Raw genomic sequence first — 25357 nt, 5'->3', positions numbered from 1 at the left:
CGTTAACTCAAGTGCCATAAATGTTGGCAACGAGCCAGGATCGAAATTTCTGAAAAGAAAAGCCCTCTTTACCCGAACAAGTAGGCCTATAAGCGTTCATAATATCATATAGGCATACTGAATATACTTTATTTCTGCTAATGCGTAGATCGCAAGTTATATTTAGTTCTTCAACATGACAATCAAGTATGTGATAGAAATAATTGTAAGTATAGTTTGCGATGCTTTATTTAAAAATATCATGTATATGAGTTATTGCGTAAGATTAAGCTAAACTGTAGAAGCCTGTTTTTTATAGGGCATTTTTGCTTAAATATGCCCATTTTATGGTAAAAAGATTTAATTGCTCTGTTTATAGTTTAATGCTGTATGTCTGTAAATCTAGGTAATGCATTTTGTGTATTTCTATTCAAACATTCATTACGACATGTAAAACTATAAATTGTATGTATATAGAACATAGCACATTTAAGATAACACACATTATCTTACATAATCTATATATATAATTCTCTTCTGGGAGCCGTTAGAAAACAAGCTGCAAGCGCGCCCCTTACAGTCCCCTCTCTTCCTCTCTATCACTACCACCCCCACCCCCCACACGGTCTGGTGAGCGATGGTTCACTCTATATGTTTACATTCGTGGAGTCGGGTTTAGTGACGGCCATTAGGGGCAGATAATATAGTTTGAAACGATTTTAAACTATTTGGAGGAGGTAATTAAGAGGAGACTGCCTTCAGGGGGGGAAGGGGTGGGGGGGGGGGGGTTATAGGGTAGGGGTTGGGGGAAAGGGAGGGGGTAGTGTTTTAAACAGTTGCAGCATTGGTACTGTAGAATTCACAAATATAAATTACTGAAAAGTAGAAAATAAAACAACTAAATAGCGGCGTATAATACGCCACGGGTCGGCTCGTACCTCTATATTTGGACAGTTGCTATTTTAGCGGCGTCAACACAATTTGAAACAACTGCTATAAATAGCTGTGTCAATGGGCTCGGCGTAGCGTGAAGAAACTAGAACTACTTCAATAATAATACATTTTTTGTGTGTCTTTGATTTCTTAGCAGAGGGTTAAGGTGAAAAAAAAATCAATATATGCATAAAGCGTGAAGAAAGTTATATAGGCTACTATGAATGTTGACGTACTGTGTGTAAAATATATATTGAGATATGAAAGGGTTTATTTTTAGGTTGATATCAAGATCGAGATTTTCGAGTTCTTATGCAAATCTTATCAGTCGATTTTTTCGTCAACCTTTAAGCTACACCGAAGAAAACGACCTCTTTTTATTAGGGACGGTTTCTAATAATTACAATTTGTTAAATAACATCATCATTATGAGCAAATATATATATATATATATATATATATATATATATATATATATATATATATATATATATATATATATATATATACAGCAATGTATTTGTGTGTGTGTCTTTTATGCATTAATGCACCTCTTATCTACTCGCTGTGAAACTTTGGGAAGCTGTTGAGAATATACCTGGGGAGGTTTCTGCGGGAAAAAAAATCATATTCGCAGGGGTGGCGCCCCGCAGGGCGCGATTTGTTTCTTCCGATTTTTTTTGTAATTTTAAAAAGGAAGCAAGCTGCATGCTTTACTAGATTTTATTTGTTTCATAACAAATTTAGGAAATTATGTATTTAGTTTCAGAAAGATTTAACAAGATACACTTAATAGGGATAGCATTAAGGAATTGAAATAAAATAGAATAGATCGGAAATGGATAGCTATATCGATTTGGAAAGTGAAACAGGATAGGAATAGAAATAGAAACAAGGAAATGAATAGGTTTAAGATAAGAATAAAGATTTTACAGTGAAAGGTAATGTATAGCTATATAGCGATAGAGCAAATTGACTGGAATACGAATATAGATAGGAAAATGGATAGACATAGCGAAAGAAAAAATAAAATGGGATTAGAACAGAGAAAGGGAAACGGAACGGTTTAAGAAAGGGATACATAATGTATCGTTACACGTAGGCTATAAGAAGGAGTGTATCGGTACACGTAGGCTATAGAAAAGGGATTAGGATGGGTATAACACGAATGACAAGACAAGGTAAATGAATAAGGATACAGATAGGGATAAAGGCTATGAAGAGCGAATGGATGGGAATAGTGATAGGGATGGTGAGTGGGATAGATATGTGTTTATGCTTATAATTATTTTTATTTTTATGTTCATGTGTATTTGTATTTATGGTCCGGTATGGAAATCTAAACGCGTGCACATATTTGATCCATGTTCACAACATTGCGAAATATAACTAAATGAGTGTCGTCGTGCACTTTCTGGCTAAATTCAGTGAAAATTTAAGTTGTTTTTAAATTTTTTTGAAGGCCATATAGGCGACATCATTTCCGCCATTATTTAAATATACTTCGTAGCGCCGTAGCTACCGTAAAGCTCGCAAAAGCAAGACATTTGACTTTTTTGTGAGAAAAAGGCGTTCAGCACCCTTAGATTTTCATGCATTGCTGCAAACCTCAACTGATCGGGAATTTCCCTACTCCAGCCACATATACCAGCACCCCCACCCTTCCCAGCTGTCTGCCCTTCCCGAAATTTCAACCTACCAAATGAATATAGTAGGGCCATTTATTTGTCAGTGTTTTACTACCATTTTAGCCTTGATCACATTTCACTTGTTGATCTACTTTATCTTTAATTTTGGCGCTACTGTCTCTTTGTCCTTTTTGCTTTAATACATAATTCATCGAATCACCTTGAGTTTTCGGAAAGCGTTGAGAATACTTTTGTCAAAACAAATTACAAGACATTTTCTTTAAAAAAAAACAAAAAAAAAAACAAATCAGACGACTGGAAAGTTTTCTGACACTTTTATTTTTATTTCCCACGTTTTCTTTAACTTGCTTTCGCGTCTGTTTGTTTGTTTGGTTCTCCAATCAAATCTTGCGATCGAAATTTCGGGCACTTACAAGTTAGCTAGCGCGCTGAAATTTTCAGGGAAGCTTTGTTTCGGATGACAATAGAATATTCAATTGTTATTATTACTAAATTGATTCATGAAAACGTTTTATTGAACATTTTATACCCCTATATATTTGTACAAAAAAACGTGGGGAAAAAGGGACATAACCCAGTAATTGTAATTTGATGAAAAAAAGGTTTGGTACTCTCCCTCTTTTGGCTTACTGAGTAGTGTTCACGCGGTGTTTGTGTACAAACAACCGTAACAACTGGTGGCCAGTATGGGGGAGACGATATGGTCGAGTGGTTGGGCACACGATTTCTATCCCACTCGACACGGGTTCAAATCTATGTGTTCTAGTCAGTAACGTATTCACACAACGTGTTTTTTACGAGTTGTCTTCGTTTACCCACAAAAAAAAGTGAATGAGAAAAGATAAAATCGATAGCAAGATTTTAATGCAAACAAACAGACAAAGACTAAAAAGTAGAAAATAATTATCATTAAAAAAGATTTTAAAAACCCACGTTTTCTGATTGAACTAAAAAGTAGAAAATAAATGCTATACATCACAATAATGCAAGCCATCACTCTACTATAAGCGATGAAAAACTTGGGGCGCCGTGATTTTCTTACAGTTTCTAATACTGTTTACTCTCTACAAGCTCCCTAATAAATGTCAATAGTATTATCTAATCAATAGTAATATAACTTTTACATCTTATATTAACAATGACCGATAAAAAACTTTTACTTCGGCGCCTCACGTTTTTCATCGCTTATAGTAGAGTGATCGCTTGCCTTCTTGTGATGTATAGCATTTATTTTCTACTTATTAGTTCAATCAGAAAACGTGGGTTTTTAAAAACTTTTTTAATGAGAATTATTTTGGAGAGTGGCGCCCCGGCGTAGTGTGGTGCAGTTTACCAACCAGAGTTTGCCCAATGATTCGGCGTTTAGCACATTGGTCAGGGTTACTACTTGATGCAATGGTCAAACTGCACAGTCGCATAGCTGGCTCTGCGGTGTACGCATAATCCTGTGTGCCCCAATCTCCCTGTTAAGTACTATGGTGCGTATTTTGTTTAATGAAGTCCATACACTAGAGATATGGAGGGATACTTAAAATTATTGATGATTAAATTCAATAAGGAACGCCCAAAGTGTCCCATCGGCAGCCTTAATAAATGCGATCCGTTGATTGGGCGTCCCGATGGGCCAGGGGTACTAAGTGATGCAATGATGAAACTGCAACAGGGACGGCCCCCGCGTTCCTTGCAGACGGATGACAGCAAACACCATGACACTACATTCGTTTTAAATAGCATCCTCAGTAAAGACACTGTAAGCCCCTGCGCTTGATTATCAAACCGAAACATGGATTGCACCAAACCCTTCGAATGTAACCGGTCTCTTCAACGACGCCTCTGACATTTGGAATGTTGTCGAGAGGTATTGAACCTTACTATTATGGTGGGTGATAAACGTACGATTAAAAATTTCATACAAAATGCAATAAGGCGTCTAACAAGTAACCTGGACAAACCCATCATCGTAATTTTGAAAGTGACGTCTCACATTTAAAACATTTGTTTACCAGTTAATGCAACCCGTATGAAATGTATCATCACCTGGTATGTAAGATTACATCTCAGCAACGCAAAGTGGGTACGCTTATGCAGTAAAAAATGTTTAGCATTCAGTGGTAATCTGGAAGGTGATTTTGATGTTTTGTGGTAGATTTTTATCAAGTTACTAACCTACCCGTCCCCGGACAAAAGATACCAGGACAAAATATTTCAGAACAAATGAAACCAAAGACAAATGATCTCATATATAACGGCCTTTCCCCCCTCCCCCACCCCTCGAATAGCGGGTTCTGGAGGTACTGTAGTTTTGTCCCTGCTTCTAACGTACATTTAACAAGATTCAAAGGCGAAGATTGAATTTTGTTAACATCTTATTTCAATTTTTTTTCACTTTAGATTCGGCTAAAAATGTGCTTGTTCATTACTTGCCTACTTCTCTTTGGCCAGTCTAATCCAGGTTAGTTTTCTAGTTATACCTTTCATATACTAATAATTATTAATCGTTGAATATTAAGCAATATATTCTTGATTACTTAAATTCCAAACAAACGTATTGTCTAAAAATGTGCTTGTTCATTACTTGCCTACTTCTCTTTGGCCAGTCTAATCCAGGTTAGTTTTCTAGTTATACCTTTCATATACTAATAATTATTAATCGTTGAATATTAAGCAATATATTCTTGATTACTTAAATTCCAAACAAATGTATTGTCTAAAAATTGTCATATTTTTTAGCTATTGCATTTATTATTGTTAGGAAACACAGAGTGCAGGTTGGCAAAACAAGGTCTGATTTACAATCTGACATCAAATGACATTTCGTGTTCCATAACCACCAAAGTATTATGGGAATTAAATAATCAATGTCTCGTTGAATGTGTACTAGATAAAAAGTGCGTGAGTTTTCGTAAAAACAATGATTATCAAGCTACATTTACAAAAGTGAATGAAACTTATTGTCAAGCAACATTCTCCATGTTAGTTGTTTCAAGCGAATACGAAGGTAAATTATCGTTATATAAACAACAAGACACGCCAGACAACAAACATGAAGTATTATATTGTTCAATCGATTTCTATGGTAAGTTTTTCTAATTGATGAATTGTAAATGTATTAACCAAACAGAACTACATTGTTTAAAGTCCATAATGATTCAAAGTAATTGTTTGATATATTTATATTGTGAAAGAGAATATAGTCTTAGCGGCAAAGTGAGAAATACGGGCATTCTATGTAACCCATTCCGGAATGGGACAAATAAGTTTGTGTAAATGTTTACATGTAAAAGAAATACAAAATGTGCAATATATGATATTGTACACCTGCTTAATAATAAATTTCATATACATACATAAGTTAAGCTCCTTTTTCAGACCTAAAGCTCTATAGGGCAGTAGAGTTCATTTTTTAAACTCGGCATACGAAGGAATATTTGCTCAGTACTAAGCCCAGCTGCATTTACTTTCCCCAGTGTGAGTTAGGTAGCCTTCTGACTTTTTTGGACTCAAGGACGCCATACAGTCCCGAGTCCTGACCTTAAATACAGGTTCAGATTATGTTAAGGGGCTAAGTACGAATAATTTTACGTTGGTCATTATAAACCTCACTTTATGAGGTTAAGGACATGATTGCTTATAATCTAACACTTATAATGCGCGTTGAGGATACTTTTTCTTTCTTAGTTAGTTTTTTACGCGAGCTAACACAAATATGCGCGTCGCTTTTCCGAAATATTCCGTAGGAAGTAATCTAATTTTCACCTGTTTTACGCTCCTATAATGCCTAGCTTTGTATAAAATGTTACGTTTTTAGTAATTTGAAAGTTTTATATACATTTTGTTATACAAGAAATTAATATTTAATGCAATGTTTTTACATATTTTACAGAAAAACTAAAAGATATTACCTGTAGCTTTGCGTTTCAAAATCTTTTGCTAAATATAATCTGCACAACTTTAAGTTCTTACAGAGAAGAGCGTCGCAAGATGAACATTAAATACAAAGAGGTAGTCACATATTTGCATTAGTTTTTGTACAAATCATCTCATGATAAATGATCTCAGACAAAATATGTATTTGGATATATTACCTATATAACATAGTGTTAAATATTAATCCAACATGTATTAGTAATTAACGTGACTGGATGTTTTAAAACGACACATTTTTAATTGTAACTTAATGCCAAGATCCTTTAACTAATTAAATAATCGATAGTAAAAAAATGAACATAAAAGGATTAAATTTACGATGTGTTTATTAGATAGATTATGTACTAAAACTCCGTTGTTTTGTAATTTTTTATCGCGATGTTCCCGAACTTGCTAACTCGAGCGAAGAAAGCTATCAAGGTTTGTCTGCTCTGTTGCATCCCGATGAGTGGAAAAAAAATGACGCATTGAATAGGCCCTCACCTCATCCTCGATATACTATTATCCTCATTGTTTTCATTGTGCTAATCAATATATTTTCTTTTAATACAAAATATTTTGAAATAACACATACAAGACTTTATAACGCATTCAAACTGTAATTACAAAAGAAATAGCAAAATAATAATTATTCTATTGTATCTGTTAATTTTTTAAAAGACCACAAAGTTTTGCTGCTAAATGAAATTATAGCTTGACATCAAGATTATAAAGTATGGGATCATCCTACTTTAGGACCTAATTTAATACTAATTTAGTTTTACTTTAAAAATAGGATCCGTCGACCGACGTGTATTCTTGGAATCCTTGCGGTAACGTTATGGATCAAGAAAAGTTTCGGCCTGTCTGCAGCCATTCGATGTTACAAAAAAGAATTGGTATTGGTCTTCATGTTCTCATTCCTACAATCTATCCAAACTTGTCCAAGTATAAGCATGATGAAATATACGGAGACAGCGGACAATTTTCTTTAAATGTCGGTAAGTATATCTGATAGTTTCAAACATCAGAAATCGCACATTTCTAAAAGCAATTTCTTAAATTGTCTATTAATAAGCTCTTTAATTGAGGACAAAGAAGGCTGTTAAATAAACTTTAAAGTACAAATCGATATGGACAATAGTAAGCACATAGCTCAAAAATAGGTACATAAATGAAACCGGCAATGTGTAAAAACAGGCATTCTATAGAATACATTGCAATGTATACAATGCCTGAAATGGGTCGTAAATATATTATTATGAAATATATACAATTTATATCATTTTTCATACATTTCCTAGTCTGTCTATAGAATACTATATAACAAACAAAAAGAGTGTAGAACACGCTTTCAGGCCAGAACATTCCGACACCCTTGTTAGGGTACACAAAAATCACACATTTCTGTGTATATATTAGATAATAGGACGGCGTGAGAGGGCTGCTAACCCGATAATCTCGAGTTTGTATCCTGATTCAAGTCAGTTGAGCGTCTCTGAGTCCACCCAGCTCTGATGTGCACATAGATCATGTTACGGAAAACAAACGCGGCTGGGTGTACGGCTGACCACATTATCCTTTCACATACCAAGGTCAATAAAAAAGATTAACTCTACTACATCTGCCCCATGTACCTCGGGCACATACGGCAAAAAAAAATGAAATGTTGATTCTTTGCAGTAATTTATATTTTAAGATTATATAAATATACATGACTATATTAGAAAGATTCGTCTGTTTAAAAAACTTAATCATATAATCTATCAAATATTTTCATGTGTTTTAGAACAACCTTCGATCTCCTTAAACTGCACTACTGATGAAAATAATGAAAAATGGAGTAGCTGTGTTGTTCAACGAGAAGATAAAAGCGATGTGCATACAACAATTACCTGTTACATCAACGATACACAAGTTGACTCAAAAAATGAGAAGCAACTTTTCTTTAATGTTTTAGCAAGTGATGTACAAGGTAATAATATATGATGTGCAACATAGGAACAAATTATCAACATAGAAGTAAACAGTTACCAACATTAAGGAGGTAGGCGTCGGCAAAAAAAAAAAAAACTTTTTTTAATGCTAGTAAGAAAACAATTATTTTTCTATAGCTTTTTTAAGACACTTGCCCGAACGCCGTTTGCCCGAAGGCCGATTTCCCGAACGGACACTTGCCCGAATGCGACATATTACCAAATGGACACTTGTCCTAATTCGACAAATGCCTGAAAGCCACTTGAATGAGACGGTAGACGCGCTGTGGGTAGGGGGAGAGGGGATGGGGGCGGGGAGTTCGTCTCAAAGAAATTCTAAATGCGATTTTTGTCATATTTGAGCTTAGGTGCAAGGTTTTTTTAAATTTAAGATCCAGCTTAAACCCAGTTAAAATGCCAATTATGGATAGAAATTCGTTTAAACGACATTTTTCGTTTCCGGTAAAATTTTAAGACGAGTTGGTGATTTTGGTTTTAGTTTCGCTTTAAAGAAAAAGACAACTTGATCAACCTAGCACCCGTTGTATTTCTCCCTCAACTGGCCAATCATCTCGTTATAAAATATAATTATAAAGATTAAAATAAAATTAAGATAACACGTTAATAACAAACGTTATTGCTTGATAAAAATTGCAAAGAATTAACTGGTACATTTTAAAAGTATCATTATTATAGCAGTAGTAAAATGATCTGTAAAAAATTGTTTGTATTGTGTTTTAACCAAAAGGTAAAAGATTTAGATCAGTATTCAGAAATGTTCCACAAAACACACACATTACATTTATATTGCAGATATTTATTGCTTAGCAAACAACTCTTTCTTAATGACTGGGGAAACTTATCCAAAACAATGTGTTACAGTACCATGTAAGTATTTCTTAAAATTATTAAAAAAATAATCCTTAAGCATTTCAAATATTATATGATATTTTATTGAAGCACGTTATTAAGACTAACAAGTTACATAATTTACAATTATTTTTATTCTTTTTCAAAAGTGTAAGCTTTTTTTTTAAATTTCTTACGATTTTATTTTATTTTCGCTATCGCAATACCTCTTATTAATTAAGTTAGGCTATTGATTACATTTCATGCAAATAAATAGCAAAATCTCTTTTTTTATCATATAGCTGGAATTAACGCTTCAAAATTATCAAGTGATGCTGGTCAAAGATGCCTTATCGCTATTATAATTCTGTTATTATTCATAAGCACGGGTATAATTTTGTGCCAAAACAGGGAACGCATTACGCAAATAATACGTAAACGCCAACATAGACCCCTTCCAAGAAGGGCTCAACCGGACAGAAACTAAATGAAAAATCCAGATATAAAAATTAAATTGGTTTTAAATAAATCATACAAAAAGTTGAGAATACCAATTAAAAAACATTATCCAGTGCTCAGTTTGCAAATATTAAATAATTTATAATATATTGTATATGGATACGGAAGACGAACTATTTCGTCATTTGAATTAGGTGGAGAAGAAAGGTTAATAAATTAGATAGAAAACTTAACATTAGAGTGTGTGAGTATGGTTGATACATATATAAATGATCCCTCATGATATTATCGAAAAGTGTAATTGGTATGTGTCTAAAACATAAAATGCATGTTCATTTAACATTAATTTATAACTTTTAAAACCGATATTTTATTTAGGCCATTGAATTTCTTAAATTTGTAACAAGCTTTTAAATAATATTTTATATTATGACACATTCTATACATGTCAAAGTTGTTTTAAAACTTTATGTAATGCCTATGTAGGCCTACATTGCTAATTATGTTTTTCTTGATTTTACTGTCATTTACTGTTTTTAACTAATATTATATAAAAGTACTAACGCTGATTAAAATTAGTATTATATATAAAGTAAACTATTATTTCGTATGATATGTTATGTTTTGCAAAATATTTAATTTGTACGGTTCTTACCTTGTAAACAAATTCTATATACATATTTGAAAAAAGCAAAGTTGTCGGGGCGCTTCAAATTTGGCATGAGTCTGCCATGGGGCGATAGAACGCTAGATCCGGTGCCGGTTGGCCGAAAAGTCTGACTGTTCGACCTTTACATTAAGGGGACTTCAGTATTAAAATCGACGATAAAAAAAACGCCAAAACGTGTACATTGTTAAAGAGATATGTAATTGTACGTGATGTTTAATTAACGAGGCTAAATTTAAATCCGAGCTAGAGACACTGGTAACAAGGGTATCAGATATCTTTAAGGCTAAACAAGGATTGTCAAATGCTACGCTTGTCAATATAAACAAAAATAAATGACTTTACTTTGTTCAATATTTAATTTATCAAATACCTGAATAAAATACCAGTATAAAGTTTTTAAAGCAATTAGGTTTGTAATTTTGTTGTTTATTAGCTTTCAATGTGTTCCAAAGTTATGGTCTGGTAGTGTGTGACAATACAGACATATGCGGCAGCGATATATAATTTGACTTAATCAAAAAGCTCAAGGCTCGTGTCTTATGATGTGGTGTTTGAATTTGGTCTCTTTTTTTCTGCTTTATTTATATTGCACTTATATGGTTAGTTTCTTTCAATATTGGAAATTATACTACAAGAAAAATTATATTCAAACACGGACCCAACCACCAGACGACATCATTAGACCACAATTTGAGATCATAACATCAGACCACAACATCAGACCACAACATCAGACTACAACATCGGACAACAATATGAGACCACAACGTGTGAAAATAAAATATGAAACTTTGATACGACAGCATGACCTACAATATGAGACAACCACACTAGACTACATAATACAACTGGCTATAAAACAATAACATGTCAATAGTGTAATTGTTTTGTGACCTCGACATATCAGTGAATGGATTCGTCAATACAATGGGCCGTCGTTTTTACTTTCACAAGCATGGGTCAGTTACCAATCACAGTTAGGTGGATGCAGGGATGTCATGCGGGCTTTAGTCCAGACCAATAACCAAACTTGAAACTTTTAGGATAGAAGTCGACCGCTCTAAAGCCCGCCCGAATTGTACTGTTCTTTACGTCAGTAGATTTAACAACCCTTAGTTGTCAATTAACTACTTTATACCACCATGTTTAAAAGTGACTTGTAGCAATGTTACTGTCTGTCACACCACATTTTGTAAGAACGTTTTTAGTGTTACGTTTTATATTTTAGCTATGTGAAACATATGCAATTAATTTTTATCTCGATATCGTATTACTAATTGCAATGCGGTGTCACAGTTAAAATTCCATTTACAAGTTAAAAGTCCATGTAAAGGCTTGAAAGGATTCTAAGGCAGGCTGGTAGTGTAGAGCGGGTAGTGGGTGGTTGGAGTTTTAAAAGTAGCGGTTAAGCAAATTCAATCAAAAGAAAATTTCAACACAAGCAGCCTTACTCTAGTTACTTCTTTCGCCGATGTTTAGGTTTATTGATGTTTAGGTTTATTTCCTATAGGTAATACGACCATCTGATTTACAAAATAAATTTCATGTTATTAGGAAAGATAAAATGATAGATGGTTAACATAACTGATCCGAAAATAAAATAAAAAGGTAAACATTTAAGAGGAACAGTAAAATAGTTTTCCCAATGTTCTAAGCAATCACACTATTACTACACACATTTTGATGCTATTGTTTCAGGGTGTCAGTATACATACGTTTTCGAATTCTAGTCTCAGATTATATGTGTAAGCAGATTTTGTTGGCCCCATGTTGTAAGTATACACACATTTTGGTGACCCTATGTTGAAAGTGTACACACATTTTGGTGGCCCCAGGGTATCAGTGTACAAACATTTTGGTGGCCCAATGTTGTAAGTGTACACACATTTTGGTGTCACCAGGGTGTCTTTGTACACACATTTTCGTGGCCCCAGGGTATCAGTGTACACACATTTTGGTGGCCCCATGTTGTAAGTGTACACACATTTTGGTGACCCTATGTTGTGTACACACATTTTGGTGTCCCCAGGGTGTCTTTGTACACACATTTTGGTGGCCCCAGGGTATCAGTGTACACACATTTTGGTGGCCCCATATTGTAAGTGTACACACATTTTGGTGTCCCCAGGGTGTCTTTGTACACACATTTTGGTGGCCCCAGGGTATCAGTGTACACACATTTTGGTGGCCCCATGTTGTAAGTGTACACACATTTTGGTGGCCCCAGGGTATCAGTGTACACACATTTTGGTGGCCCCATGTTGTAAGTGTACACACATTTTGGTGGCCCCATGTTGTAAGTGTACACACATTTTGGTGGCCCCAGGGTATCAGTGTACGCACATTTTGGTGGCCCCATGTTGTAAGTGTACACACATTTTGGTGGCCCCAGGGTATCAGTGTACGCACATTTTGGAGGCCCCATGTTGTAAGTGTACACACATTTTGGTGGCCCCATGTTGTAAGTGTACACACATTTTGGTGGCCCCATGTTGTAAGTGTACACACATTTTGGTGACCCTATGTTGTGTACACACATTTTGGTGTCCCCAGGGTGTCTTTGTACACACATTTTAGTGACCCTATGTTGTAAGTGTACACACATTTTGGTGGCCCCATGTTGTAAGTGTACACACATTTTGGTGGCCCCATGTTGTAAGTGTACACACATTTTGGTGGCCCCAGGGTATGAGTGTACACACATTTTGGTGGCCCCATGTTGTAAGTGTACACACATTTTGGTGTCACCAGGGTGTCTTTGTACACACATTTTGGTGGCCCCATGTTGTAAGTGTACACACATGTTGGTGGCCCCATGTTGTAAGTGTACACACATTTTGGTGGCCCCATGTTGTAAGTGTACACACATTTTGGTGACCCTATGTTGAAAGTGTACACACATTTTGGTGGCCCCAGGGTATCAGTGTACAAACATTTTGGTGGCCCAATGTTGTAAGTGTACACACATTTTGGTGTCACCAGGGTGTCTTTGTACACACATTTTCGTGGCCCCAGGGTATCAGTGTACACACATTTTGGTGGCCCCATGTTGTAAGTGTACACACATTTTGGTGACCCTATGTTGTGTACACACATTTTGGTGTCCCCAGGGTGTCTTTGTACACACATTTTGGTGGCCCCAGGGTATCAGTGTACACACATTTTGGTGGCCCCATATTGTAAGTGTACACACATTTTGGTGTCCCCAGGGTGTCTTTGTACACACATTTTGGTGGCCCCAGGGTATCAGTGTACACACATTTTGGTGGCCCCATGTTGTAAGTGTACACACATTTTGGTGGCCCCAGGGTATCAGTGTACACACATTTTGGTGGCCCCATGTTGTAAGTGTACACACATTTTGGTGGCCCCAGGGTATCAGTGTACGCACATTTTGGTGGCCCCATGTTGTAAGTGTACACACATTTTGGTGGCCCCAGGGTATGAGTGTACGCACATTTTGATGGCCCTATGTTGTAAGTGTACACACATTTTGGTGGCCCCAGGGTATCAGTGTACGCACATTTTGGTGGCCCCATGTTGTAAGTGTACACACATTTTGGTGGCCCATGTTGTTAGTGTACACACATTTTGGTGGCCCCATGTTGTAAGTGTACACACATTTTGGTGACACTATGTTGTGTACACACATTTTGGTGTCCCCAGGGTGTCTTTGTACATACATTTTAGTGACCCTATGTTGTAAGTGTACACACATTTTGGTGGCCCCAGGGTATCAGTGTACACACATTTTGGTGGCCCCATGTTGTAAGTGTACACACATTTTGGTGTCACCAGGGTGTCTTTGTACACACATTTTGGTGACCCTATGTTGTAAGTGTACACACATGTTGGTGGCCCCATGTTGTAAGTGTACACACATTTTGGTGACCCTATGTTGTAAGTGTACACACATTTTGGTGGCCCCATGTTGTAAGTGTACACACATTTTGGTGGCCCCAGGGTATCAGTGTACACACATTTTGGTGGCCCCATGTTGTAAGTGTACACACATTTTGGTGGCCCCAGGGTATCAGTGTACGCACATTTTGGTGGCCCCATGTTGTAAGTGTACACACATTTTGGTGGCCCCAGGGTATCAGTGTACACACATTTTGGTGACCCTATGTTGTAAGTGTACACACATTTTGGTGGCCCCATGTTGTAAGTGTACACACATTTTGGTGGCCCCAGGGTATCAGTGTACACACATTTTGGTGGCCCCATGTTGTAAGTGTACACACATTTTGGTGGCCCCAGGGTATCAGTGTACGCACATTTTGGTGGCCCCATGTTGTAAGTGTACACACATTTTGGTGGCCCCAGGGTATCAGTGTACGCACATTTTGGTGGCCCCATGTTGTAAGTGTACACACATTTTGGTGGCCCCAGGGTATCAGTGTACACACATTTTGGTGACCCTATGTTGTAAGTGTACACACATTTTGGTGGCCCCATGTTGTAAGTGTACACACATTTTGGTGGCCCCAGGATATCAGTGTACACACATTTTGGTGGCCCCATGTTGTAAGTGTACACACATTTTGGTGGCCCCAGGGTATCAGTGTACGCACATTTTGGTGGCCCCATGTTGTAAGTGTACACACATTTTGGTGGCCCCAGGGTATCAGTGTACACACATTTTGGTGGCCCCATGTTGTAAGTGTACACACATTTTGGTGGCCCCAGGGTATCAGTGTACACACATTTTGGTGGCCCCATGTTGTAAGTGTACACACATTTTGGTGGCCCCAGGGTATCAGTGTACACACATTTTGGTGGCCCCATGTTGTAAGTGTACACACATTTTGGTGGCCCCAGGGTATCAGTGTACACACATTTTGGTGATCTCAGAGTGAAAAAAAAATCAAATATACTATCAACAAGTAAATTTCACTGAACACTCCTTTGAAGTTCATTGTTACTAAGATGTTTAGACTAAACATTTAACTGGACAGAAGGATTATTCAAGGTTCCCAGTCACTTAAACCCCAACATTTTATTCCTTAGATTTTTCCTCCACAGACAATTAGTCCTCAACCTAACGTAAACCCTACAGACATATTTCATAATTCTTTATGAAAAATTTAGAATCTAACGATTAAATGCCTAGGTATTATCTGACTAGGAGGTTACGAGTCGACGATTCACTGACTAGGGATTTAGTGGCCGGATAGTATTCTACAAATAATTTATTAAGTTTACATTAAATTAGCTATAATACTGCCATGTCTTATATGTTTAGAGAGACAGAGAAAATGGGAAGAGAGACGTTGCGTGTGTGTTTTTTGTGTACGGCTGGGCATCTGTGTGTTTGTGTATGTATTCGTGTTTTACCAATTCGGTCACACAACCTAGCACTTCATCACACAAGCAATGAGGTAGTTGCGACATAGTAACGTGTGTAGCCAACATTTTTACAATCCACTTCTGGTATCACAGACCTAGCAACATTTTTTTTTACAGACAAAGGTAGGATTTATTTTATAGAATGTAAAAAACATAGCGTCTGTTGGTTGTCAGTTCTTGAAATTTCTCTCGACGTACAATTGTAGAGATTGTTGAAGTAAACCAACTTTCAAAGCATTATTGTATAATAAATGAATCACATCTTGAGTAGTTAAAGAGCGTTTTATAATTGTTACAACCGATTCGTGTATTTTCCTATGATGCCACTCAAAAATAAGTTTACTCTGAGATAGTATTAAAAGCACTATAATAAAGTAATATTACAATTCTGCACTATGTTTTGATTTTTTTAGATCTATAATAATACAGTATTTTATTTCTCTATTATAGTTGTAACAAAGACAATCTGCGTAACGTCGAACGTCCCGGTACATTTAGTTTAAATTCATGATTTAGCAGCTTTTAGGTTTTCTTTTCAAATATATTTTTTTTGTTCAGTATTAATCTCTATAGTTGAATATGCCACAGAATTATTTACTACAGCTAATAAACCGGGAGTGATCTCCCCTAAACTTTCTCGAATATTCTAATATAACACTACGGGGGATGGTAACTCGTGATATAGACTTCTAGACATGATTTTTAATCCATTTTAATCTAATACTAGCCGTCCCGGCCAGGCCCTGCTCTGGCTTCTGTGGAAAACCTTTCTGTTAAAGAACATTACCTGTGTATTTAGTAATCATCATAAACCCGGCATTGCCCACCCAAACCACAACCAACCAAAACCAAAGCAACAAAACGCAAACATAACGCTAACACAATTACAAATACAAACGAAAACAAAAACCTAACAACAAACCCAACCAAAACCACAAACACCAATACAAACACAAAGAAAAACCAAACAAAAAAGCAAACGAAAACATCACAGGACTTAATTGGTACAGGACCTTGCCATCACAGGACTTTATTGGTACATGACCTTGCCATCACAGGACTTTATTGGTACAGGACCTTGCCATCACAGGACTTAATTGGTACAGGACCTTGCCATCACAGGACTTTATTGGTACAGGACCTTGCCATCACAGGACTTAATTGGTACAGGACCTTGCCGTCACAGGACTTTATTGGTACAGGACCTTGCCATCACACGAATTAATTGGTACAGGACCTTGCCATCACAGGACTTTATTGGTACAGGACCTTGCCATCACAGGATTTTATTGGTACAGGACCTTGCCATCACAGGACTTTATTGGTACAGGACCTTGCCATCACAGGACTTAATTGGTACAGGACCTTGCCATCACAGGACTTTATTGGTACAGGACCTTGCCATCACAGGACTTTATTGGTACATGACCTTGCCATCACAGGACTTTATTAGTACAGGACCTTGCCATCACAGGACTTAATTGGTACAGGACCTTGCCATCACAGGACTTTATTGGTACATGACCTTGCCATCACAGGACTTTATTGGTACAGGACCTTGCCATCACAGGACTTAATTGGTACAGGACCTTGCCATCACAGGACTTTATTGGTACGGGACCTTGACTTCACATGACTCGGCCTTTACATGATTTACCACTGTTTTCGCAGGGCTAAAAGAATGAAAGAGACAACTACAACAGATGTGTACTTATTGAGTACTCATATCTAGATGTATCTATGTCTTAAGGTTTCCATGTCTTGAGAAGTTCATGTCTAGAGGTGTCCATGACTAGAGGTGTCCACGACTAGAGGTGTCCATGACTAGAGGTGTCCATGACTAGAGGTGTCCATGACTAGAGGTGTCCATGACTAGAGGTGTCCATGTCTAGAGGTGTCCATGACTAGAGGTGTCCATGACTAGAGGTGTCCATGACTAGAGGTGTCCATGACTAGAGGTGTCCATGACTAGAGGTGTCCATGACTAGAGGTGTCCACGACTAGAGGTGTCCATGACTAGAGGTGTCCACGACTAGAGGTGTCCATGACTAGAGGTGTCCATGACTAGAGGTGTCCATGACTAGAGGTGTCCACGACTAGAGGTGTCCACGACTAGAGGTGTCCATGACTAGAGGTTTCCATGTCTTGAGAAGTTCATGTCTAGAGGTGTCCATGACTAGAGGTGTCCATGACTAGAGGTGTCCACGACTAGAGGTGTCCATGACTAGAGGTGTCCATGACTAGAGGTGTCCACGACTAGAGGTGTCCACGACTAGAGGTGTCCATGACTAGAGGTGTCCAAGAAATACATGATATGTACGTAAGGCGTACAAATGACGTTCACAAACCTACATGAAACTTTAAAATATGCAATCAATACATATCGATCTGGTAGACGAATTTGACAGATTGGATCACGTAAGCCAATAAATTATATTCATAAACCTTAGTCCTTGGCCAACGAGTTAGATAGACAGAAACAAACACAAATTGGCAAGCTTGTCCCATGAATAAAATCAGCGATCTGTGCCAAGTCTAACATGTAAACAAATATTCCCCTTTCAAGTCAGAAACACGAGTGGTCATGTATTCAAATCTATCCCTATGTATTGCAATAGTTTTCTCCCTTTGGTCACAGTCCAACAACTCTTTTATTTAAATCGATTTCTAATATATCTCTCTAATATATCTCTCTAATATATCACTCTAATATATCTCTCTAATATATCTCTCTAATATATCTCTCTAATATATCTCTCTAATATATCTCTCTAATATATCTCTCTAATATATCTCTCTAATATATCTCTCTAATATATCTCTCTAATATATCTCTCCTAATATATCTCTCTAATATATCTCTCTAATATATCTCTCTAATATATCTCTCTAATATATCTCTCTAACATATCTATCTAATATATCTCTCTAATATATCTCTTAATATATTTCTCTAATATATCTCTCTAATATATCTCTCTAATATATATCTCTAATATATCTCTCTAATATATCTCTCTAATATATCTCTCTAATATATCTCTCTAATATATCTCTCTAATATATCTATATAATATATCTTGCTAATATATCTCTCTAATATATCTCTCTAATATATCTCTCCTAATATATCTCTCTAATATATCTCTCTAATATATCTCTCTAACATATCTATCTAATATATCTCTCTAATATATCTCTTAATATATTTCTCTAATATATCTCTCTAATATATCTCTCTAATATATCTCTCTAATATATCTCTCTAATATATCTCTCTAATATATCTCTCTAATATATCTCTATAATATATCTCTATAATATATCTTGCTAATATATCTCTCTAATATATCTCTCTAATATATCTCTCTGATATATCTCTCTGCCTAAGAAATCTAAGCGCTCCAGACAAGTGTGGGATTACAATTTGAAATGACGTCTGCATAGCAGTTATTCGCGGCCGTTATTTAGCCAAGTGTAGTAATATCTGCAAAATAAGATTTTAATTATACAACGTATTTACATAAATTATACAATTATATTCATTGAAAATGTATGCAAGAAATGTAATTTAACTTAAAGAAAAACGATTTGTGTTTATAATTTTTCTCATGGTGTACAAAATGTGACCTACAAGTAGGCAAAATGTTTAAACAAAATGTTTAACATTAAAATGTGTTGTGTTCACAGCTGTTCCTACCAATAGACAAAAAATAAGACTAGCAGCACCTGGTCAAACCACTTTTAATGCGGTAACCCGGTGACATGATATAACGCGTTTGTTCATGTTTCTCAAAAGCCACAACTCAAAACACGACATTCAACTTCTATTATATTTAAGCTCTAGTAGTTCTCTCTAGTAATTGAGGTATTTGTTTTTTACCAATATACATGTACAGTAACTTTATTTACCATTAAAACACCCAATTTCCCAAAGTTTTTCCCCACTCTCTATATCCACTTACGATTTATCTCATTACAATGTCTTAAATCTATTTCAGTTATTATTCAGTCGATGACAAACACCAAATGCTTACGTGGTTTGATCTATTTATACTATAGACGCATGCTTTGTTTTTTTGCAAACAAACAATCTTGACACTTAATTGTAGCGATGCGTAATTTAACACAAAAACTATAGCCAAAACGTCATTCAACAGTTTATATTACAATAACAACTAGCACTACCAGTAACAATATTTCAAGCATACAAAAAAATGAAGTGAAAAAAACTGATAAGAGAAATTAGTGTAAGTCTACAAGACAAACAAAGCAATCAGAAAGCAATCACATAACATATTCAGTTCTAACGAGTGCTAATGTTCTATGAGGATCTTAAAGGTGATAAGATTTACTGTTTAGTTTATAAAATAAATCAGTTCTTGTTTGATTGTATGTCTATTTATTAAACTAAAAAAATTCTTTTTACCACGTAGTACTAATTTTCCGAACTTTTTGTTATTTTTTGTCTCAATTACTATTGCATTTTTTTCAATAAATCAGTTGTTTTTTTTTCCAATAAAGTTAGATGTAAAAGTAAAATAACCTGCTTCTGAATTGCTATTATTTATTCTTTTAGTGTGCACTAGTTACTCTCTTTGCCCTATATACCAACAAATGGCGCCATGATCGTATAAAACCACCCACGCTGGATTAACTCAGGTGACTTCTTTTTCACGGTGTAGGCCTATATCACTTCCTTATACCTTTTGGGTGCGTGAAGAGTTTTGGATTGCATGTGGACTCGTGGGACTTAAATAGGTAATTAATTTGGCGTTTTATTTATTTAATATTTAAATGCGTTTCTAAATTTTCGACAATTAGAATATAAACACATTAATTATTTTACAAGCTTTTATTTTAGTTCGTAACATATGCTTATAAGTTTGTGGGTTTGTAGCAAATCTTGCTACTTAATTTTGACCCACTTCTAATGCAGCGACTTTGTTCTGATAGATTTCACTTCGATGACAATACAAGTTGAATCTATTGTTACGTTTTAATTAGATGTTAAATTAGTCATTGTATTTTAAATAATTACGGTTTCCACACTGATGGGAGATAGCAAAATTAAATAACTCGATAGATATGTCGAAAACAGTTGTAATTCAATGTTATGATTTTTAAGTTCGATTTGATGATCTTCTACATTTTATCAATATTCTTATGACAGTCTTGACTATTACTTTTTTAATGCATTATATTAATGTTGAATTCGCACTGTAGATCAACGAAAAACGGGTTAGAATTAGATTGTAATAACGGACGAGATTATTCAAGGGGTAGATGTAGCTGTCATGTATCTAATTGAATCGGGCGACCTAAGTGGGGGGAGGACTGGGAAATCCCGGGAGGTTTATTTATTAGCTGGTTTAACATTTTTATTCAGGTACCGCAGAAATGTGGCGACATACACATTAAGTTAGGCTTGATGGGGAAGAAAAAGAGGTTAAAAGACAGTCGAGGCTAGTCAGTTGGGGGAAGGTTGAGCCATTGACGAGAAAGGTCGTAGACAATTAGTGTGTGGAGACTGTTAATTTGCTCATATTTTAAACAGTTTAAGTAATTAAAAAATGGATAAAGAAAATCATGTCTTTATAGTGAAGTGCCATCTCCCGTCGTGTTATCTATAATAATAGTTTCGCTGTCTGTCTGTGTATCTGACAAGAACGCTCTGTCTGACAAGAACGCTCTAGAGAAAACACAAGGAAATTAAAAACTCTCACAGTGAAACGAAAGACGAAGTATGACGTCGACACATTTAGCATAGAGTTGAAAATAATCTCACGGCGGAAAGTGCACACAGTAATATAATGACGTCATTGATTATCGCGTAAACATTGAATAAAAAGGAAATGTTGTCTAATCTAAATGGTTTGCGTGAAGAGTTTCTTGCATACAATTCTTCGGGTAGGGGCGAAGCCCCACCCCACGCGTAGGAACGTCTGAGCCCCCCCTCCCCATCTCAAAAGAAATTTCTTCATCGATACTCTATAATAAAATTACCGCCTAATTAATGTTTCTAATCTAAAAAGTGGTTTTCTTGCAATTTCTTTAATGCAATTCTTCGGGTAGTGGCTAAGCGCGACACCAGTGTTTCTTTCAGACTTTTTCCTCCCCGGAGAGGGGTGGGGGTAATTGAAATTTTCGGGAAGGGGGTAGAATTTTCGGGAAGGGGGGCGGACACTGGAAAAAGTATATAATTATATTTCGTTGAATGGGACGGTAGACATGATTTTTTTGGGAGTGGGGGGTGGGGGGTAGGGGGTGGGGGGGGTGGTGGTGTGTGTGTGTGGGGGGGGGGGTGGGGTGGGGTGGTTTCCTCATCGATACTCTATAATAAAATTACCGCCTAATTAATGTGTCTAATCTAAAAAGTGGTTTTCTCGCAATTTCTTTAATGCAATTCTTCGCGTAGTGGCTAAGCGCGACACCAGTGTTTCTTTCAGACTTTTTCCTCCCCGGAGAGGGGTGGGGGTACTTGAAATTTTCGGGGGCGGGGGTAGAATTTTCGGGGAGGGGGGCGGACACTGGAAAAAGTATATAATTATATTTCGTTGAATGGGACGGTAGACATGTTTTTTTGGGGGTGGGGGTGGGGGGGGGGGGGGGGGTGGGGGGGTGGTGTGTGGGGTGGGTGGGGGTGGGAGGGGTGGGGGTGGGGGTGGTGTGTGTGGGGGTGGGGGTGGTGTGTGTGGGGGGTGGGTTGGTTTTAGTTTAGAGAAAAGAGACAGCACTATCAAGCTAGCGCCCGGTGTATCCTTCCTCAACGGGCCATTTTTCTCGTATAAGAATATTCGAGGAAGTTTAGGGGAGATCACTCCCGGTCTATTTAAATTGAAATGATTTTGTGTTTATAATTTTTCTCTACTTCCAGAAATATACATCATCAGTTTTTTTTCCATTTAAAGAATCAAGTGACAACATCAGCATGGCCAGTGGAGGAGAAGATAATCTATATTGCACAGGTAATATCAATTGAATTTTTTTTCTTCTGAAAAAAATTTAATAATTCCATAATTATTTTCAAATATTTCTTGTCAATGTCAGAATGATAACTTTATACAGAAATAGCCTTCAATAATCACAAAATTAGATAATTTGTTAAACTGATGTTCCATTATAGACTACTTTGGAAATGTGTACACTGGTATTGCAACTATAAAGAAAAAGCATATATGCCTTCTTAAAACACTTCTCTACCGAGAACAAATAATATATGCAATAGCATGAAATAGTAATTACCATCTGACCCGCGACATAGCATACGTCCCTATTTAGTTTAATTTAAATTTTGGTAATTCATAATTTGTGAATTCGACACTTCCAATGCTGTGACTGAAAATGATTTGCTTGAAAACATTATCAGTAGCTAGTTGAGGTCGATTATTCTCACCCTCACCTTCCACTCCACTCGACTATTCTACCCCACCCCGCCTCCGTTATAGCAGCCGTCTGTTTACAGACGACAATGAAAAGAGCAAGCAGAAAGTGTTATTAATAGTCCTTAATTTCAAATCGTTTAAAAACTACAATTTATGCCCCCTAATAGCGGTCACTACGATTGTAAACAGCTCAGTAGCGTACGCATGGGGGGAGCAGGGGGAGCGGCCGCTCCCCCTCTGGCCATTTTCTGCAAAGTGGCGCCTTTTTGGAAACTTTTTAAACTCAAAGTTTTAATCAATGATATTTGTTAAAAAAATAGTTTTGGTCGGTACATCTATGTACACAAGATTTCTTTTCATGCAGCAATTAAACATTATTGTACTAGTCTAGTAGTGTCTACATTTACAACACGTATTAACAGCTGCATCAGTTTGCCATTCTAAAAATAACCATTACGATGCACTTGGCAAGAGGGTTGTTAAGTTTCAGGAAACTGTATAATGTATTTGCTTACGAATAATTGAATTAGAAAATGTTATACATAAAACTCCACACTTAATTACTTTATATATACAGTTTGAATACTGTGATTAATTAAAAAAAAATTACAATACATAAACAAATACAACTGATGGGGGTCACCTATATTTAAATTTACTTATGAGCAAACTGCGTAGTGGTGGGAAAATTTTGACAAGGTCAACAATGTCATCACCATGAAGTAGTAGTATTCTTACAGTTTGGATTATAGTGATTACGATTACAAATTATATGAAACAGTTACAACCCCCCTCCCCCATGGAACTCTCGGTAAAAAATATTGTCATAATAAAACTGCTACTTATTTAAATCTATTTCCTAAATATATATTTGTGTAATATAGATGTATGTTTAGAACAGTCATCTAAAAACTGACGCAACGTGCACTCTGAGTTAATTATCTCCCCCCCCCCACCCCACACACATCACCATCACAATTGTGTAGAGCGACATTTATGTCACACCTAGGTATACACTGGGTTGGATAATTGAACTAAAGTGACCGGACAGTGGTGAATGAAATTACCCGACCCATCTGCCCGACCCACGTTTTTTGTCATCAAATGTAGGAAAATTTATTTTCTACTTTTTAGTCCACAAGAAAAACGTGGTTTTTTAAAAAAGTTTTTTTAAGTGTTTTATTTTCTCCTTTTTAGTCCGTTGATGCTGAAGGAGTTCTTATGTATTACCTATTTTATACAACATGGGTAGGTCAGTATTGTGTATTTGTGGTAGTTTGATGTTTTATGTTTGTGAAAGTTTAATAGCTAAGGAAATCATTTTGTTTACATGTATAGGTACATATGAAGTGCAAGAATGTCTTGAAGGTCAACGTGAGGTAGATCTACACACACACCATGCAAGTTGCACAAAAAATCCTGGCCATCAAGAGTTTGTACCTGTAAATCAGATAATTGCTGAACATTTCTCTCCTGGTAACCATTACAACGATGTGTATGACCTCACAAAAGCCCTGGCTGACCTAACTGTCAGGATAGCCGTTAAGTTGACCAGTCCAGACAGACCCGTGGTTGACGACAGCACAGTTTTGGTTGTACATGTCATTGTCCCGGTCAAACGTTGTGAACTTCATACCATTGTGGTCAACTAGACTGTCCGTGGCATTTCCTGTATAGCCATTAACATATAGCCTGTAACCGTCTGCCTCGCTAGAGATGTTAAAGCTGGAATACTTGGCGAAATATTTTGTTCCATTGAAGACCATATCCACTCTCAGTTGTGTTTGACGTTCGGAAGAAAACAAATAAACATTTTCATTTCCCAGATAAAAATTACCTGAACTAAAATCACCAAACCCATTTTTGTATTCCGTCCAGTTCCTGTAAAAATCTACAGTCCCAGAAACACGTCTTTGGAAAATGGTCCATCCTCCACCGTCTGTCACTGTGTCACACATGACCTGAAGTCCAGAGCTTAGGATCACCAAAGGTCGGGGGTCACTACTTTTCACTCCATAACAAGGATCAAATGTGACTGTTGAATTAAAATTTAACACAAATATTTTTTAACAACACAATAAATAAATAAACACGCACACACACACACACACACTCACACGCACAAACACACACGCACACAACGAGCACTACGGTGTCTATATTTGTCTTAGAGAGTACCCTACTATTGGGACACGGTGGGCT

General features: G+C 36.5%; 2 protein-coding genes across 2 annotated transcripts; both read left to right on the top strand.

Annotated features, from left to right (window-relative positions):
* The first annotated feature begins 64 nt into the window (after positions 1–64).
* Positions 65–17251, top strand: LOC131945168 (uncharacterized). Its single transcript, XM_059306187.1, has 7 exons — positions 65–205; positions 4953–5013; positions 5314–5637; positions 6445–6563; positions 7264–7468; positions 8257–8442; positions 16893–17251. Exons 1-7 carry the CDS (start codon positions 176–178, stop codon positions 17249–17251), a joined length of 1284 nt encoding a protein of 427 aa, XP_059162170.1. The 5' UTR covers positions 65–175.
* Positions 17252–19942: 2691 nt separating this feature from the next.
* On the top strand, positions 19943–24807 carry LOC131945167 (uncharacterized). The gene is made up of 3 exons (XM_059306186.1): positions 19943–20111; positions 22682–22738; positions 24494–24807. The coding sequence occupies exons 1-3, from the start codon at positions 20090–20092 to the stop codon at positions 24805–24807; spliced, it is 393 nt and encodes a 130-aa protein (XP_059162169.1). The 5' UTR covers positions 19943–20089.
* Positions 24808–25357: the final 550 nt, after the last annotated feature.

The sequence above is a fragment of the Physella acuta genome, unplaced genomic scaffold, assembly GCF_028476545.2.
Source record: "Physella acuta isolate Inbredline_101_S28 unplaced genomic scaffold, ASM2847654v3 ptg000530l, whole genome shotgun sequence".
Classification (NCBI taxonomy): domain Eukaryota; kingdom Metazoa; phylum Mollusca; class Gastropoda; family Physidae; genus Physella; species Physella acuta.
This window is presented reverse-complemented; position numbering and strand designations above follow the sequence as displayed.

Coding starts and splice junctions, on each gene's coding strand:
- LOC131945168 (XM_059306187.1), top strand. CDS start 176: ATGACAATCAAGTATGTGATAGAAATAATT. Junction 6,564..7,263: donor TGAACATTAAATACAAAGAG/GTAGTCACATAT, acceptor CTTTAAAAATAG/GATCCGTCGACCGACGTGTA. Junction 8,443..16,892: donor TTTAGCAAGTGATGTACAAG/GTAATAATATAT, acceptor TTGCCATCACAG/GACTTTATTGGTACAGGACC.
- LOC131945167 (XM_059306186.1), top strand. CDS start 20,090: ATGTTCTATGAGGATCTTAAAG. Junction 20,112..22,681: donor GTTCTATGAGGATCTTAAAG/GTGATAAGATTT, acceptor TTCCATTTAAAG/AATCAAGTGACAACATCAGC. Junction 22,739..24,493: donor AGATAATCTATATTGCACAG/GTAATATCAATT, acceptor TTACATGTATAG/GTACATATGAAGTGCAAGAA.